Source organism: Myotis daubentonii, chromosome 15 (assembly GCF_963259705.1).
Source record: "Myotis daubentonii chromosome 15, mMyoDau2.1, whole genome shotgun sequence".
Classification (NCBI taxonomy): Eukaryota; Metazoa; Chordata; class Mammalia; order Chiroptera; family Vespertilionidae; genus Myotis; species Myotis daubentonii.
The window spans coordinates 29585327-29602551 of NC_081854.1; the positions used below are offsets into that span (position 1 = coordinate 29585327).

The window sequence follows — 17225 nt, forward strand, 5'->3', positions numbered from 1 at the left end:
GGACCTGCGCGACCCGCAGGAGTCTGCTATCAAACCTGTGGAAGCACCTGGAGAGGAAGGGTGGGTGGGCTCACGGACAGGCCGCTGGGAAGTGCGAACAGCATCCATGTGGTATTTTTCTAGAAACTCTGAGACATTTGGTGCATGGGTTTGTGGCGCTGTGGTTTGTTCTGCTTGATTAGGTTCTCGTAGCAAATTGCAAATCGCAGAGAGCAAGGCTGCTGGCTGGGTGAGTGTCCTGAGGCGGCTGTAACACAAACCACAACTGGGCTTCCACCATGGGAACGGACCGCCCATTGCTCAGGAGGCCAGAGGTCCAGGTGTCGGCAGGGCTGGTTCCTTCTGAGGGCTGAGGGGGAGCACCCATTCTGTTCCTGCTCTCAGCCCTCCAGCTCCAGCAGCCTCCAGGAGCCTTGGCTCACAGGGGCATCACTGAGGGGTCGGCTTCACGTGGCATCTTCCCTGTGCCCTCGCCATCTGCCCATTTCCCTCTTATCAGAACACAAGTCATCACACTGGGGCCGCCCTGATGACCTCATCTTGACTACACTCACAAAGACCCCATATCCAAATAAGACCACAGCCACGGGTGCTGGGGTTGGTACTCCAACATGTTTTGGGGACAAATGCTTCAACTCCTAATGAAGTCTGTCAGCTCATTGTCAGCACACCCTGAGTAGGGAAAGTGGGAAGAACTGGGCGTGAGCTCCAGCTTGGTGCCCGGACCCAGCCCGGGGACAGAGCCGCTGGGCTCTGCTGAACGTGGTGGCCAGCATGTCGGATCCTGCAGTCAGTGGCTTCTAGAGAGCCTGCCCTAGGCCTGGCCGAGTGTTGACAGGACCCCCAGGCCCTGGAGGTGCATTCTGGGGTCCTCGACATGCCCTGGCTGGCAGGGCTGAGCTCCTTGGCTGGAAGCTGCTGGGGACGTGAGAGCCAGCCAAGACGCCTCTCCAGCAGCCCTCGAGGACAGGACAGGCCTTGCTGCTCTCTGTGTCCTGGTGGCTGGGTGCGCGAGAGAAGCACAGCACACTGACTGAGTGAACTCGAGACCATGTGTGCCGAGGTTCAGACACTTCACTGAGGGAGGATCAGCAAATGGGATTGTCCTGTCCAGTCCATCACTGTGAGAGAGAGCCACCCAACACATGGCCTGTGAGTCTTTATGATAACCTGCTGGGGACGATTGCAGAGAGGATTCAGTGGGGTGAGGAACTGGGAACTGAGCTGTGGACCCAACAGACCCCTCCATTCAAGGCCAGGGCTCATCTGCTGATGCCCGACCTCTGTATCACATGAGAACAGTTCCTGCAATCTCACACATGTACACACGTATACAAAATATTATATGTGTGCATGTACAGGAGGCAGGTCTGCATAGTGCACATACCAGCATGCACACCTACTGACACATGTGCACACAGCGTATTCCTGTCCAGTCACCACTCAGTTCTCACCTTTCCCTACCCAGCCCCCAGGACCCTCTTCATCATCCAACATCACAAGTCCTGCGGTGTCTAGGCCCCCATTGCCTGCCTTCTGAGCAGTGTGTGGAGGGACAATGTTCCCTCTCATACCCAGTATCACATGGGATATGTCCACGGAACCTCTATTTAAGAACCAGTATCACCTCTCACAATCATGTCCCAATGGAAGGAGCAGCTGTAAGCAGTAGTGAGTTTCCCTTCACTGAGGGTGACCAAGAATACACTGGCCACCTCTGACCGGCTGTTGGGAGCTGGAGCATTGGGCCCAAGTTTCCATGTGTCCATCACGTTGGGTAGCCGTGAGGTTGCCTCAAGTCAGGATTTCCCCTCCATGCCCATCCTCCCTCCATAAAAGCTCCACACACTGATACTGGGGGCCACGGTCACAGTGGCTGGTGCCCCCAGTGCAAGGGCCATCGGCTCAGGTCCTGGGACAGATGAGCCCCAGCTTCAAGACCTGGTTCTGAGCACTATTCCAGGAGTCCTGGTGCCAGGCTCACCCCTGGCCTGGACCTTCACACACGTGTCTGCAGTAGAGAGCACAAACGGGCTCACACCCCTAACCCTCAGGGACATGCTAGCATGTCTGGGGCCATGCTATGTGGGGACTCGATGCTTTCCGTCTAGTCCGACAAGCATTACTGAACCTCCACTGTGGACCTGAGCAAATGCGGGTGCTGCAAAGCAACAAGGGCTGGCTCCCACCTGGCTCAGGGGGGTGGGGTTCCTACACTGACAGCGACGGGAGGGGCAGCAGCCTGGCTCCTGGAAGCTGACATCCCCAGGTGCCCATGGGAGACTGCTGTGGTTTTCGAAGGAAAGGTGACCTCGGTTCCCTGCCAGTCCTGCTCTGGGTGAGAGAGGGGGTGGTTAGAAGTGTATTTCCCACTGTAGGGCGAGATGTGAGGCTTCCCTGCCAAGCACAGAAGCCCTCTGAGGACAGAAGGACACAGAGCAGACCAGATGGGGACCCCCCCTCCCTGGGCTGCACGGATAGGGAAGGCAAATGCTGAGGTTTTCTTCTGTTGGTACCACTTGGGTCCCCACAGCCAAAAGTCAGTCTGTGCCCACAAAGGAGGGCAGTTCTGCGATGTTAGTAGGGATTGGAGACTTCCCTCCGGGCCCTTTGTTATGGCCGCCCCAGGAAGGAGTCAACGGCCTTAACCCAAAGGTGCTCCGAGGACCCTCGGGTCCCTGGTGCGTTTCCAAGATGAGATCAGCAGATTCTCCACAGGAGTGCCCCAGCTTCCCTAAATAACAGAGCGTCTCCGCGGGGATTAAGGAGGTCATCTTGGCCGGTGGCCACACAATGGGTGGCTGAGTGAGGAAGGACAGTATGGGCAAAAGGCTGGCCCAGGTATCGGCTAGTTTATCTACGTCTGGGAGAGGGAGAGAGAAGGAAGAGAGGGTATAAATAGAAACCTTTCGAGGCCCAGGAACAGGTGAATAAGCAGAAGGCAGTCACGTGTCCTCAGAAAGCCACATGTGTGGCAGCGTGGTGCCAGGCCATGGCCCACGGGAGAGACTCGCGCCTTCTCCTGTCTGTGCAGGACCTGCCCTTCCACGCGCGCTCCTGGGGTACACACGCCTCCAGTAAGGCTGGAAGGGTGGGCCTTGTTCCCAATTTAACCACTTCCCAGACTTTCAGAGCCTGTTTTCTCATCTGCAAAACTGTGGGAATGTGAGGCACTGTGTGACACAGCCCGCCTCCCACGGTCTCTGCAGGGGTTCTTCACAGGCTCGCTGCCATAACTACCACGCCCTCCCAGCCCACACTGTCCTTCCTCACTTCCTCTGGTGCAGCACCTGGGCCTTAAAAGGCTCTGCTGGGAAGGCAGGCCTGCTACAGGGTTGTGGCTCTCAGGGGGCCAGCCAGGTGCTGTGTCCACCGCCCAGAGACTGCCCCACCTGACCCCTGAACTCTTGAAATGTCCACATCCAAAGGGACCAGACACCCTGCTCTTTGTGGCACTGAGGATTCCAAAGGGCACGGAAGGAGGAACATGCTGCCCAGAGGCACAGACAGGCTGCTGCAAAGTGCACAGCTTTGCCCTCTTTGATTAAACTTCCTGCAACCACATATTTGGACCCCTTGGAATTCCAGAATTCCAGGCTGTGTCCTTTCTGGATGCCTGGGGCCAACTCTTTGAGCACTGTCTCCAGGGGAAGGGGCCCACTGGAAAGGGAGGGGCCCGGCTCGCCCAGGCCAGCTGACCCCATTGGCCACCACTGTAGCTGTTGGTGTTCAGGGCTTGTGCTTATCAATCTTACCGTTTCGGGTTTGAGCAGGAGGTGGGGCGGGTTAACGGGCTGGAGTCAGGGTTCTCCCAGGCTGGGTTCCACGCAAGGTCCCGCTCCCTGTGCCTGGAGCCGACTGGGCTTCCACCCAGCCCTGACCTCCGCCCTTTAGTCTGCGGCTAGTGGGTGCGTCAGGCCCCAGGGGTCGACGTGACTCGCGGCGCGCGCCAGGGAGGTCCCGTGGGCAGGACACGCCGGCCACGCGCTCCTGCCCCCACGCCGCGCACCTGTCCTGGGCGTGGCCCCGAAGCTTGGTCCCGCGGTCCCGCCCCGCCCCGCCCCGGCCGCGCCACGCGCTGATTGGCCGAGGCGGCGCGCTATGCTAATGAGTCTGACCCTGCCCGCACCTGCCGCGGCGCTGCGGACCCGCCTTCTGTGGATTCGCAAGCGGGACCTGCACCCGCGAGGAACCATGCCGCGCTCCTTCCTGGTGAAAACGCACTCCAGCCACAGGGTCCCCAACTACGGGGAGCTGGAGACTCAGAGAGGTAGGGGCTGCCGGGCTCCCCAGCCCCTGCGCAGGGCTCAGGCTCTCGCGGGGCAGGAGGGGGAGGCCCCTGGGAGCGGGTGACATCTGTCCCAGGTGAGGAGGAGAGGCGGTAGCTCACCAGCAAGGCTGGAGGGAGGGAGGTTGTCGAGTCCAGCGGAGCGAGTAGAGCTTCTCTCCCCACTTAGAGACGTTTCTAGGTTCCCAGTCACTCTGGGCTCTCCCCCTATGGCCCAGCGCGCCCATCCCAGATGAGAGAACCCGTGGGGCAGGAGCTTTGGGAGGGGGTCCCAGGGATGGTGGAGACTCAGAGGGCCACCTGGGGCTGCCATCCCCCACCGGGGGAACATCCTGGCGTGGGTGGTGGCCGCAGGGGCCGGGAAGAGTGACCATGGGTGGGCTCGGTGGTGCCAAGGCCCAGCTCGTCCAGGTCCCAAGGGCTCCTCTCGTGCCTCCTTACCCCTCCTGAGGGTCTACCTCCGGCCTCTCCTTACCCCAGTGGAGGTTGCCCAGGGCAGGCTGGGCTAAGAGGCTGCCCTCCTCTCCCTGGGAGGCTCGGTGGGGAGGTGGGAGTCCAGGACCCAGAGCTGTACCCTCATTCCCGTTCCCCACTGGGCAGAGGGGCACGGGGAGGTCCCAGGGCAAAGGCCTCCGGAGTGGTTAGAGCTGTTCCCCCAGCTCATCAGCTTCTTGGGGCAAGACCTCCTGGGAGACTGCTTGGCGACTCAGAGGGGAAGTGGGAGAGGGGAAGCGGGGACACTGTGGAGGCCAGGGCACCTCAGAGCCTTAGAGCTCTCAGAACCCAGCATGGGGAGTCCCTGACCAGTACCGAGGCACGGATGCCACCAGGGGGCGCCTTCCAGGACCGGGAGCCTCACTTCAGGGTCCTGAAACCAAAGGAGAGTCACCACAGGCGATTTTTTTTTTAAAAGAACGTCCTAATCGCAGAGATCAGGCAGGTCTTTTACATTTGGTAGTGTTTACTGTTATACACACTATGGGACAGGGGTTTTTGGTTTGTTTTTTAAATATGTTTTTATTGATTTCAGAGAAGAAGGTAGAGGGAGAGAGAAACATCCATGATGAGAGAGAATCATCGATTGGCTGCCTCATGCACATCCCCTACTGGGGATCGAGCCTGCAACCCAGGCATGTGCCCTGACCAGAAATCAAGCCGAGACCTCCTGGTTCATATGTAAATGCTCAAACCGGCCAGGCTTGATTTTAAAAAATAAAACAGAATAGAAACCATCAAAGTGTGGTGCTTCAGATAAAGGACAGTTTTGTTTCAGGCATATATGACGGAAACTTGAATTTACATGGGCCATAATTTTAAAACTTTAAAGACCATTGTGTAGAGTTCAGTCATACAGTGCACCCCCTTCGCTATTTGAATGGGCAAATCTGGGCAACTCTGCAAGGCCCAGTGAAGGACTGTCCGAGAACAGCCTGGCAGCCCATTAGCTCTCTCTGTTCCGCTCCCCCACCCCTCCTCTCCCAATCGGGGCCAGGGATTCATTTCAACACATAGAGATTTCAGCTTTGGGAAGATGTAGAATGTAACTCTCACCTACTAACTAACCTGTTTACTTTGGGGGCCCACCATTCTGAGTCAAGAGTGGGGCACGCTGGCCCCCAAACACAGGAGCAACAGGCTGAGGTCAGAGGACAGCTTCTCTGGACCAGGAGACGTGGCAGGAGGCTGCGTGCACCCTGTCAGGGTGTTGAGGAGTAATCAGAAGGTGACTGGAGGCTGATTGTCTACATGGCAGCCTGCTGCCAAGGGCTCTGAATTAATGCTGCGTGGCAGCCTGGGGGATGCACTGTGAGCTGGTCCTGAGGTGGAAAGGGACTCAGAGAGAGGATCCACCCTGCCCAGCAGTGAGGGAGTCTTCCTTGGCCCCATGAAGGCTGTTTGGGGATTCTGTAAGGCAGTGGTTCTCAACCTTCTGGCCCTTTAAATACAGTTCCTCATGTTGTGACCCAACCATAAAATTATTTTCGTTGCTACTTCATAACTACTTCATAATGTTGCTACTGTTATAATTTGTAATGTAAATATCTGGTATGCAGGATGGTCTTAGGCGACCCCTGTGAAAGGGTCGTTCAACCGCCAAAGGGGTCGTGACCCACAGGTTGAGAACCGCTGCTGTATTTATTTTTGTTCTTAAAGAGAAACAGATTCCTCCTCTAGACTCCTGGGCCAACGTCACTTCCCCAGCTGACACCTCCATCTTTCAGGCCTTTCCCTTCATGCCAAGTTTCTGAGAGCCTAGAGCAGGGGTGGGCAAACTTTTTGACTCGAGGGCCACAATGGGTTCTTAAACTGGACCGGAGGGCCGGAACAAAAGCATGGATGGAGTGTTTGTGTGAACTAATATAAATTCAAAGTAAACATCATTACATAAAAGGGTACGGTCTTTTTTTTCAATAGTTTTATTCATTTCAAACGGGCCGGATCCGGCCCGCGGGCCGTAGTTTGCCCACAGCTGGCCTAGAGCAAGCATGTCAAACTCATAGCCCATGGGCCACATGCCTCGTTTATTTGGCCCATGTTAGCCTTTGAGTTTGACATGCTTGGCTTAGAAGGTAGGCTTAAAATTAGACCCAAGATGGAAGAGAACACAACACTTTGGGACTGAGTCTTCACCTTTCCATTCTCTTTCTGCCCTTCTAGAAATCAATGGCTCCTGTTCTGCCTGTCGGGGGCTGATGGTGCCCCTCCTTCTCCCAGACAGGGCGGCCCCTCCCATTTCTGCTGACCCTGCCCAGCCCTGGGACCACACCTCTGTCGTCACCTGCATCTCCCTGCCCCTCCCAGAAGCTCGGGGGACCTCTGAGCCAGATCCCTTGGAAGTCAGCCTGATGGACCCTTGTGCTGGCCGGGCTCCCAGCGTACCCCTCAAAGACAGCCTGAGCCACCTCAATCTGCCCCCACTGCTGGTTCTGCCCACACGGTGGCCCCCAATTCTAGGCCCAGAGGGGGACCAGCCTCCAGATAGACTGCTGGGGGCCGAGCAGGCCCCCTGTGCCCCAGGTGGCTTCCAGTGCATCCATTGCCACAAGCTCTACCACACACTGGCTGGGTTGGCCAGGCACCGGCAGCTGCACTGCCACCTGCAGGCTCAGCGCTGCTTCACCTGCAAGTATTGTGACAAGGAGTACTCCAGCCTGGGGGCCCTCAAAATGCACATCCGCACGCACACACTGCCCTGCATTTGCGCCATCTGTGGCAAGGCCTTCTCCAGGCCCTGGCTGCTCCAGGGCCACATCCGGACCCACACAGGTAGGACAGCGACGGGTCCACAGAGGGGTCTGGGTGGGGGCGGGAGTGGGATCTGGAGGTTAGAAAGAGGAGTGGGGCAATTTTATGGTTAAGACGACGGACATTCTCACAGCTTTGGCTCTCCTGTGGATTTGTGTCTTGGGGCTGCAGAACAAAGTCCCACAATCTTGGGGGAGGGGCTTCAAAACATCAGCAACGCCCCCTCCCGCTGTCCGGAGGCCAGAAGCCCAAAGCCCAGGTGTTCCAGGGTTGCCTCCCTCCAAAGGCTCTAGGGGAGAGCCCTTCCTGCCTCTTCCAGATCCTGGGGCTCCAGGCAGATCTTGGCTGTGGTCACATCACTCCAACCTCCTCTTCCGACCTCACGTGGCCTCTCCTCCCTGTGCGTCTGTGTCCAAATCTCATTCTTGTCATAAGGACACCAGTCACATTGAATCAGGGCCCACAAACTGCAATGTGACCCCATCTTAACCTGATGGCATCCGCAAAGCCCCTATTTCCAAATACCGGTTTAGGACGGGGACGACTCCTTTTTGGAGGGCACAATTCAACCCATAACGCCCAGCAAAGCGTAGAATGCACGGCCTTCAGAAGGACCTGATTTCTTACATTCCATGGCCTTCTAGAATTCTGGAACAGGAGGAGAAGGGAGCCAGAAAGGCTTGGGCTGGGAGAGAACCTGGGCATCACAGCCTATCTGAAGGGCAGAGACAACAGCTGGGACTTCACTTGGAATTTGGGGAGCTGGAGCAAACCTGTCCACGGGTGAGAGGGTGGCCAGGAGCCCATAGGAAATGGAGGAGAGAAGGGCAGTTGTGGAGATAAGACAAAGACAGAAACAGGAAGGAAAGGACATGGGCAGGGAGCGGAAGGCGACCTAAGAGCCTCAGCTTTTCATGCCGTAGGTTACAATACACTGCCCAGAACGAGGGGAGGGGCCTGCTCTGTACAGGGGCAGCCAGTGGCTGAGGTGGACCGCGGCCTGCAGCTTCGCCTGAGCCCGAGATGTCAGGCACACTGTGCAGAGTGGGTGCCAGGAGCAGAGACAGAGCTCCCAGAATAAGTCTGTGGTCCTGATCGCAGACCCCCAGTTGCAACGCACTTTCTGTAACCGGAGCCTCCCTAATCCTAAGTCACGGCCCCGTAACTAGAATCTTCTGAGTCACACCGGGGTGGAGGCTGGAAAGGAGCCGTTTTCCTTGACCCTTCGCTGAGGATGGCACACATCTCAGAGGCTCAGTGCTTTTGTTCTGGGAGCCAGGAGGGTGGGAGTCCCCGCCGGAGGCTGGCTGGCTGGGAGTGTGCCCGGGTGTCGGGCAGGGGGGACGGCAGGCTGGTGGCACTCAGGACTCTGTAGGGCTGCAGGACTGGAAGCTGCTCTTCACGAGCAGAGAGGAGGTGACTCTCAACGACCCTTCCTTTTACACTTTTCAGAATCATCCCAGGGGCCAAGGTTCCAACAGTAGGCCTGGAGGATACAGGATTTTAGCCCTTCCTAAATGCCTGCCTCCTGTGCAGGAGGGCTTACTCCTTCCAGCCCGCCTTCTGCGGCAGCCTCGTTGGTCTCCACCACTGGCTTTCAGTGGGTGGCACAGCTGCCAGAAGGTGCCGTGCTTCTCACGTCCAGATCTTGGTGGCACAGGCCCCAGGAGAGCTCTGACAGAAACAGAAAGATCTAGCAGCTGCGGGAGATGAGCAAAGAGCAGTGTGGACCTTTGCTCTTCGGAAGGGTTAGGTATATCGTTCCGCCCAACCTCCAGCAGCCCCAGCCTTAGGCGCTTGTGTGGCCTCTTGGCCTTAGTGTCTCCTCCTGGGTCAGGGGCTAAAGGCTCCTTTCACTCTGCCCTAAAGAGGGGGTGATGAAGATAAATGAATTGGAATTGAGTAAGCATTTGGAGTTACTCATTTATAAACAGAGGCACTGGAACCCTGGGGTGTCTTCCCAGGACACCCCAGATAGTCACTCACCTGCCTTCCCCTCTCCCTCCCCCAGGTGAGAAGCCTTATGCCTGCTCTCACTGCAGCAGGGCCTTTGCCGACCGCTCAAATCTCCGGGCGCACCTGCAGACACACTCTGACACCAAGAAATACCAGTGCAAGAGCTGCGCCAAGACCTTCTCCCGCATGTCGCTCTTGGTGAGGCATGAGGAGTCTGGCTGCTGCCCCGGTCCCTGAGAGGCATGGGTTTGGTGCTGTAGGAGGGACAAGACCGCACCCCAGAAACACCATGGCTGGCGACCCTCTTGGCAGCCTCGTGCTGCCTGGTGTGCTCAGAGGAGCTAGGCAGACCGGGAGGGCAGGAGCTCAGCCTCCCACTCTCAGGCGCGTTCCCTGCCCACCACCTGCATCTGTTCGGAACCAGAGCAGCCCAGCGGGCCATCAGGACGAGCGAGGGCCCGTGGAGGTCTCCTGCCCCACTCTGCCCACTCAGAGGGGACGACTTTCAACAAAACAAGAACCACTGTTTTGTTTTCCACCTGCTCTGGTTTCAGCTTCTGTTTCTCTAAGAGTGAAAGACTGTTGGGGGACTGTCGCCAGCATGGACCATGCCTGCCATTAAGACGACGAATGGAGCTGCCTTTGGATCTCTCCGCAGCTCCACGTGAACAGTCTGACTTGTGCGAGCGCATGCACAGTCCAGCCTGCATGGGCAGAGCTACCTCAAGGCTCACCTCCCTCTGCCTTTGGCTTGGGATCTGGGCCACGCACCCTCCCCATCTCGCTAGGCTGTCCCTAAGGTGGAGCAGCACCAGGGGGACAGGCAGCTAGGCCCCCATCCACATCGTGGCAATAAAGAGTCCATGTGCTCAGGCCTGTTATGTCCTCTGAGGTTCTGCGTGTTCCCGGTCCCCCGCGTCTGTGGAGGAGCCTGCGTTCTGAGAAGTTATCCAGAGGCAGCCGGGTCCCTGGCCACAGAGGAGGAGAATAGGGATCAGGGCATCGAGCTGTGATGTTTCGGGAAGGGGAGTGAGGCTGCAGGAGGCAGGGTCCAGGTGAACAGCGGTGTCTTCTGGAAGAAAGAGACGAGTGATGGAACAGTATCAAACTGTGGAATGACTGAGGGGCATGAGCTCGGGCTGGGGATGAGTGAGGGCTTGCAAGAGAGTGTGAGGAAACCGAGGCCAGAAGAAAGGGCGGGGTGGGCTGTGAGCGCGGCATGGCTGGGCGCCATTTCCCCCACGGTCTCAGTTAGGAGAGAGAACCTCGCTGTATGTGCACACCTCTCCGCGGTCACCACAAGGATGTCTTCACTGTGCCACCTCACCCAGGGGCCATGTCTCCACGCCTGCCCACTACTGTCACCCTTGTTCTGCACACCCTCTCTTGAGGCTGCAGGCATCTGTGACCTGAGTGAGTGGCCCAGACCTTTGACCCCGCCCTGGACACACAAACCTTCCCAAACCGACTCAGATGCCCACACATAAGAACCTCCTCTCCTGCCCAGTGTCCTGTCCCCACTGCCCCAGCATGGCGGCGTCATTGCCTTCTCATAGGTGGACTCCTCTCACCCCCAGGCCTCCGGGTGGTCACCTGTTGGTCTGGTCCTGACTCCTGCCAGCGTGTCTTAACCATCTCCAGCAGGACCTAGAGGGAAGGCGGCACCCAGGACCGAAGAAGGAGGCCTGAGAGTCAGGGACACGGACTGAGCCCTTGCTGCTGGGAGGCACACCTGCTCCTCTCTGCAGGAAGGACAGCGTGCTGCCCCAGCCAAGGGGGAGCTGGGCCCTTGGTCCTGGGCCCGGAATGGAGCCACACGGCACGTGCAGAGGCCCCCCTCTCAGCCCGGAGCCACCAGACCTGCTGAGCCTCCTCTGCGTGGAGAACGTTCAGGAGCTTTTCCAGGACCACACTGGGTGCCAAGTATCTTACTCTGCAGCCGCCTCTGCCGCAGCCCCAGCCCTGATGGCCCCACCACAGGTTCCACCTGGTGCTCCTCGGGGGTGAAGAACCCCGGATGGTTGGTTTGATGATGGCCATTGGAGGGGTCATGGGTCATCCCAGAGGAAACCTGACCTTGGTCTTGGGCTTCTTTGGGCCACGGTGACCTTGATGAAGCAGACCACCCAGGGGAGCCCCTACCTGGCCCGCACCAGACTGTCTCAGCCACCGGACTGAAGATGTTTCTGAGCCTGGGAACGTCCCATTTAGCCCATGCATCCGTTCGCTGTGGCTGCTGTAAGGAAGTCCCACGTGCTGGGCAGCTTAAACAACAGAAATTCATGTTCCCACAGTCCTGGAGGCCAGCAGTCTGAGTCAGGGTGCCAGCGGAGCTGGTTCCTTCTGGCGCTGAGGAGACGGCCCAGGCCTCTCCCGGGCCTGCTGATCTGCTGACAATCTTTGATGTTCCTTGGTTTGTAGAGCATCACCCCATCTCTGCCTCCATCTTCACATGGTGTTCTCCCTGCCTGCGTCCGTCTGTGTCCAAATCTCCTCTTTTTATAAGAAAACCAGACATATTGGGTTAGGATCCACCCTGTTGGTCTCATCTTGACTACATCTGCAATGACCTTATTTCCACATTCTGAGGTACTGCGGGTTAAGATCTCAACATATAAATTGAGGGGACACCATTCATACCCCAGCAGCTGATAACACATGGTTTGCCAAGAGATGCCAGGTGGGTCCTGTGCTTGGGCTTAAGGCAAGGAGAGCCGAATCCTAATCTCCTCCAGTCCACAAAAACCGAGGGGCAGGGGGACTCTTACTGCCAGGGTTACTAGAGATGCCTCCTCTGAAGGTTTGTGTCCCCCTGCTCAGTATCTGGCCCCTCTCTAGTGTCTGTGTCTGTCCTCCTCCTCCTCGCCACCATCCTGTCAGGGAGCCCTGTAGGGCTGAGAACAGGCCTGTGTCCCAACAGGATGATCCTGCCCCCAAAATGTCTCTTGAGGCGCCTGGCCCTTCTGCCTCTCCCCAAGCCTGGCAAAGGTGAAAGTTCCAGCCAGTGTTTGTGCTGTGCCTGGCCAGCTCACAGGAGGCTTTTAAAAAAATAGCATCCAGATGCCTGAAGGAAGCTATATTGTAAATTGTGTTCTATTTCTGGGCTCCAATATCTAAATGAGGCGATGCACCTGTTGGGTATGAAGGGAGGGAATTTCACAGGCCTAAAATAAAGTTGAATGTTGCCCTCTGTGCTGGCCCATGGAAAATGCTCTTATATTTATATCTGGACTGGTGTAGGGCAGGGCAGTGGAGCACCGGTTGGCAGAGGGGTGAGGAAAGGCCCGGGCACCTGCCAGGAAACTGACATGGAATGAATTGGGGGACGTCCCACTCAAAGCTACATGGCTACAGTCATACCTCGAGGCCACCACGTCTCCCACCGGCCATGCTGCCTGCGGCAACCTTGGGGCTCACAGCTTCCACCCTGCCCTCTCCCCTGATCGTTAGGATTAGTTCAGAAGCCCATTTAACATTTGGGTTTCCGGAGCCCCCTCTCCACACCTATAGAATGAGAATCAGAACAGGGTCTCAGTCTTCACATCCATAAGCGACACACTCAAGGGGCAGACTCAGTGAGCACCAAAGCCCTGCTGAAGCAAGTCGTGCTCCATAAGGGTGTCTCCAGCACAGCAGTTCTCCCATTGTAGACACAGCTGGTCCTCATAGCCAATTTGCCTGGAGGTCAATTCCTCCCAGTGATACCATCAGCAATCAAGACTTAACTACAACAAGACTGTGCACACAGCCCACAAAGGGGTGCACCAAGAGTGTCCACCTCAGGTAATTAGGGAGGCTGAGCCAGTGGGCCCTATAGGACACCTAGCACAGAAAGCCACTCTATAAACATAGGGAAGCAGCCAAAATGCAGAGACAAAGAAACATGTCACAAACGAAATAAATGGAGGAAAGCAAACTACTGGATATAGAGTTCAAAACCATGGTTATAAGGTTACTCAAGAATCTTCTAGAAACCTCTGAGAAATATAGTGAGACCCTCAAGGATATGAAAAAGGACCAATTAGAAATTAAGCATACACTGACTGAAATAAAGAATAATATACACAGATCTAATAGCAGACTAGAGGACCCCAAGAATCAAGTCAAAGAGTTAAAATACAAAGAAGCAAAAAACACCCAACCAGAAAAGAAAAAAGAATCCAAAAATATGAAGACAGTGTAAGGAGCCTCTGGGACAACTTCAAGCCCACCAACATCCAAATTATGGGGGTGCCAGAAGAAGAGAGAGAGCAAGATATTGAAAACCTATTTGAAGAAATAATGACAGAAAACTTCCCCTACCTGACAAAAGAAATAGGCTTACAAGTCCAGGAAGTGCAGAGAACCCCAAACAAAAGGAATCCAAAGAGAACCACACCAAGACACATCATAATTAAAATGCCAAGGGCAAAAGACAAAGAGAGAATCTTAAAAGCAGCAAGAGAAAGAAACTCAGTTACCTACAAGGGAGTACCCATACGACTGTCAGCTGATTTCTCAACAGAAATCATGCAGGCCAGAAGGGAGTGGCAAGAAATATTCAAAGTGATGAATAGCAAAAAAACTACAACCAAGATTACTTTATCCAGCAAAGCTATCATTCAGAATTGAAGGTCAGATATAGAGCTTCACAGATAAGAAAAAGCTAAATAAGTTCATCACCACCAAACCAGCATTATATGAAATGCTGAAGGGTATTCTTCACTCCGTCTTCTCCCTAAAGAAAGCCTTCTGATCGCACTATCCCAGCATGTGGTTGGAGCCTCTCTCCAAGGTGGGAGCTGGGACCTATGGTGTGAGAAGCAGGTGCTGTGACTGCAGCCTGGTTAAATCTGAGCAAAGCAGGCTTCTAAGAAGAGGAGGAAGAAGAAAAAGGTAAAGATAAAAATTATGAACAACAAAGTGACAACAAATACATATCTATCGCCCTAGCTGGTTTGGCTCACTGGATAGAGCATCGGCCTGGGGACTGAAGGGTCACAGGTTCGATTCTGGTCAAGGGCATGTACCTTGGTTGCAGGCACATCCCCAATAGGGGGTGTGCAGGAGGCAGCTGATCGATGCTTCTCTCTCATCGATGTTTCTAACTCTCTATCCCTCTCCCTTCCTCTCTGTAAAAAAATCAATAAAATATATTTTAAAAAAATACATATCTATCAACAAGTGAATCTAAAACTCAAGTGAATAAAAAATCTGATGAACAGAATAAACTGGTGAATATAATAGAATCAGGGGCATAGAAAGGGAGTGGACTGACAATTCTCGGGGGGAAGGGGGTGTTGGGGGTGAGGGAAGAGACTGGACAAAAATCGTACACCTATGGACGAAGACAGTGGGTGGGTAAGGGCATGAGGTGGGGTGGGAACTGGGTGGAAGGGAGCGATGGGGGAAAAAAGAGGAACAACTGTAATCTGAACAATAAAGATTTATTATATATATATATATACATATATATATATATATATATATATACATACACACACACACACACACACACACATATATACATATACACATATATATATGAAAAAAAAGAAAGAAAAAGGTCTCAGGCTTGTTCACGTTCATTCCCAGGTGATGTTGGCATGGCCAACTCTCTTCTCGGGGGACTGCTATGTGCTCCCCTCCTACTCAAGTATTTACTCATCACACTCCGTCTTCTCCCTAAAGAAAGCCTTCTGATCGCACTATCCCAGCATGTGGTTGGAGCCTCTCTCCAAGGTGGGAGCTGGGACCTATGGTGTGGGAAGCAGGTGCTGTGACTGCAGCCTGGTTAAATCTGAGCAAAGCAGGCTTCTAAGAAATCAAGAGGATTCTAGACAAGAGAAAACCAGGTAATGGGCTCTCCAAGTTTGGGGACAGCGGCTTCACAGCAAGAAAAGTGCTCCCAGGTGGCACGTGACAGGTGGACAGGGTGACACCACAGTGCACAGGAGAAAATGACTGAGCACCGCAGGCCCCCTCTTCCCTGACTCACAGACATGAGTGCCTGCCGCCTGAGCTCCAGCCCTGCCAACAGCTGTGAGGGGGACACCCAGCCTCAGTAGCTGGGTCCCTCACCCCACTCCCTGTTGAAAGAAACCCCTCTTGAAACTATAGCCACGCTAAGCTTATGCCTTCCCTTCCAGACCCCGAAGGGCTCTATAAATACCATGTTGGCCCTGGATATTTGGGGGTTCTCTGAAAATAGCCCACTTGTTACTATCTATACTCAGAGAACCCACTCTTGGCCTCCACTTGATAGCTAAGTATAGCTCCCTGGCAAAGTTCAATGGAACAAAAGTTTCCAGGCCCTCATCACCTTGTGGATGGAGGAACATTCTGGCTGCCAAGACCCAGAGGATCTCAGAGAGAGGCTAGACCTGATGGGGGGCCTAGGAGCACCCTCCCTCTCCTGCTGGAGCTGAGGAGCCTGCAGGGCTCTTGGTAAACAAGGGTGTCCGTGCAGGTCCAGAAGGGAGGCACCCTGATTCCAGGGATGTCGGGGTTGAGCCAGTTCCATTAGGAAGCCTTGGGTTCTGTCTGTAACAAAGGAATCCCGCTGACCTCTATTTCAGAATTCAGGAAAGTGCCAAGCAAACACAAAAGTAAAAACAGGCTCTTAGGTACGGAAAATAAAATATAACTGCTAACTTTACCTGTAGACAAACCCTATATCTCAACTCCTCTTAGAATCCATTTCTTTTTCTCTTTTAAAATATATTTTTGTTGATATCAGAGAGTAAGGGAGAGGGAGAGACAGAAAAATCAATGAAAGAATCATTGATCGGCTGTCTCCTGCACGCCCCCTACTGGGGATTGAGCCCACAACCCAGGCATATGCACTTGACCAGAATCGAACCCGGGACCCTTCAGTCCATAGGCCAACGCTCTATCCACTGAGCCAAACTAGCTAGGGCAGAATGGATTTCTTGATCACCAAGTTCTGGCTGAAGTAACTCTCCCCTCCAGCTGCCCCGCTCCATCCCATGAGCTGCCTGAAAGCTCGCGTGGCACCCGTCAGGGCATCCACAGGTGCCAGTAGAGGCCTAGACCAGCGGTTCTCAACCTGTGGGTCGCGACTCCTTTGGCGGTTGAACGACCCTTTCACAAGGGTTGCCTAAGACCATCCTGCATATCAGACATTTACATTACGATTCATAACAGTAGCAACATTACAGTTATGAAGTAGCAATGAAAACAATTTTATGGTTGGGTGACAACATGAGGAACTGTATTTGAAGGGCCAGAAGGTTGAGAACCACTGCCCTAGACAGAGTTAAAGTATGGATGGTGTGCAGGGCGAGAGCGGCGAGGGGCAGGAATTCAAACCATGTCCCTCCTGTTAGGTGTGGGTGTACCATCTTTGAGTATCAAGTAGAGAAGTTGGAGGCCCCTTCTCCCCCCTCGATGTTACAGTCAGCACTCCCCCGGCTGACCGGACACTGGAGCACCCGTCACCTGTCCCTCAGGGCACCTCTTGTTTTCTCTCCTTGGTTTTCCCTGTCAGGATCAACTGTAACTGGTCATTAATCATTTCAGTTTTGCTTATCCAGTTCAAAACACCAGCACCCATTTCCTTCCCCTGGGAACAGGCCTGGGGCCCAGGACACAAGTGACACCTTTATGGTAACTCAGAGGAGAGGCGTAAGGGTGGTCATGGGATCACAGGTGAAATCTGTGAAATCTGCCTATTCACCTTCTGAATTGCAACTGTTTTTGAATTGGCCAGAAAGAAAAGGCTGAGAGTGAGGAC

General features: G+C 54.7%; 1 protein-coding gene across 1 annotated transcript; it reads left to right on the forward strand.

Annotated features, from left to right (window-relative positions):
- The first annotated feature begins 453 nt into the window (after positions 1 to 453).
- SNAI3 (snail family transcriptional repressor 3) lies at positions 454 to 13649 on the forward strand. Its single transcript, XM_059667073.1, has 3 exons — positions 454 to 4270; positions 6947 to 7555; positions 9546 to 13649. Exons 1-3 carry the CDS (start codon positions 4102 to 4104, stop codon positions 9725 to 9727), a joined length of 960 nt encoding a protein of 319 aa, XP_059523056.1. The 5' UTR covers positions 454 to 4101; the 3' UTR covers positions 9728 to 13649.
- The last annotated feature ends 3576 nt before the right edge of the window (positions 13650 to 17225 follow it).

What these genes read in the sequence shown, in the direction of transcription:
- SNAI3 (XM_059667073.1), top strand. Translation starts at nt 4,102, where the DNA reads ATGCTAATGAGTCTGACCCTGCCCGCACCTGCCGCGGCGCTGCGGACC. An exon ending in GGAGCTGGAGACTCAGAGAG is followed by an intron (nt 4,271 to 6,946) that starts GTAGGGGCTGCC and finishes CTGCCCTTCTAG; the next exon opens with AAATCAATGGCTCCTGTTCT. An exon ending in CCACATCCGGACCCACACAG is followed by an intron (nt 7,556 to 9,545) that starts GTAGGACAGCGA and finishes TCCCTCCCCCAG; the next exon opens with GTGAGAAGCCTTATGCCTGC.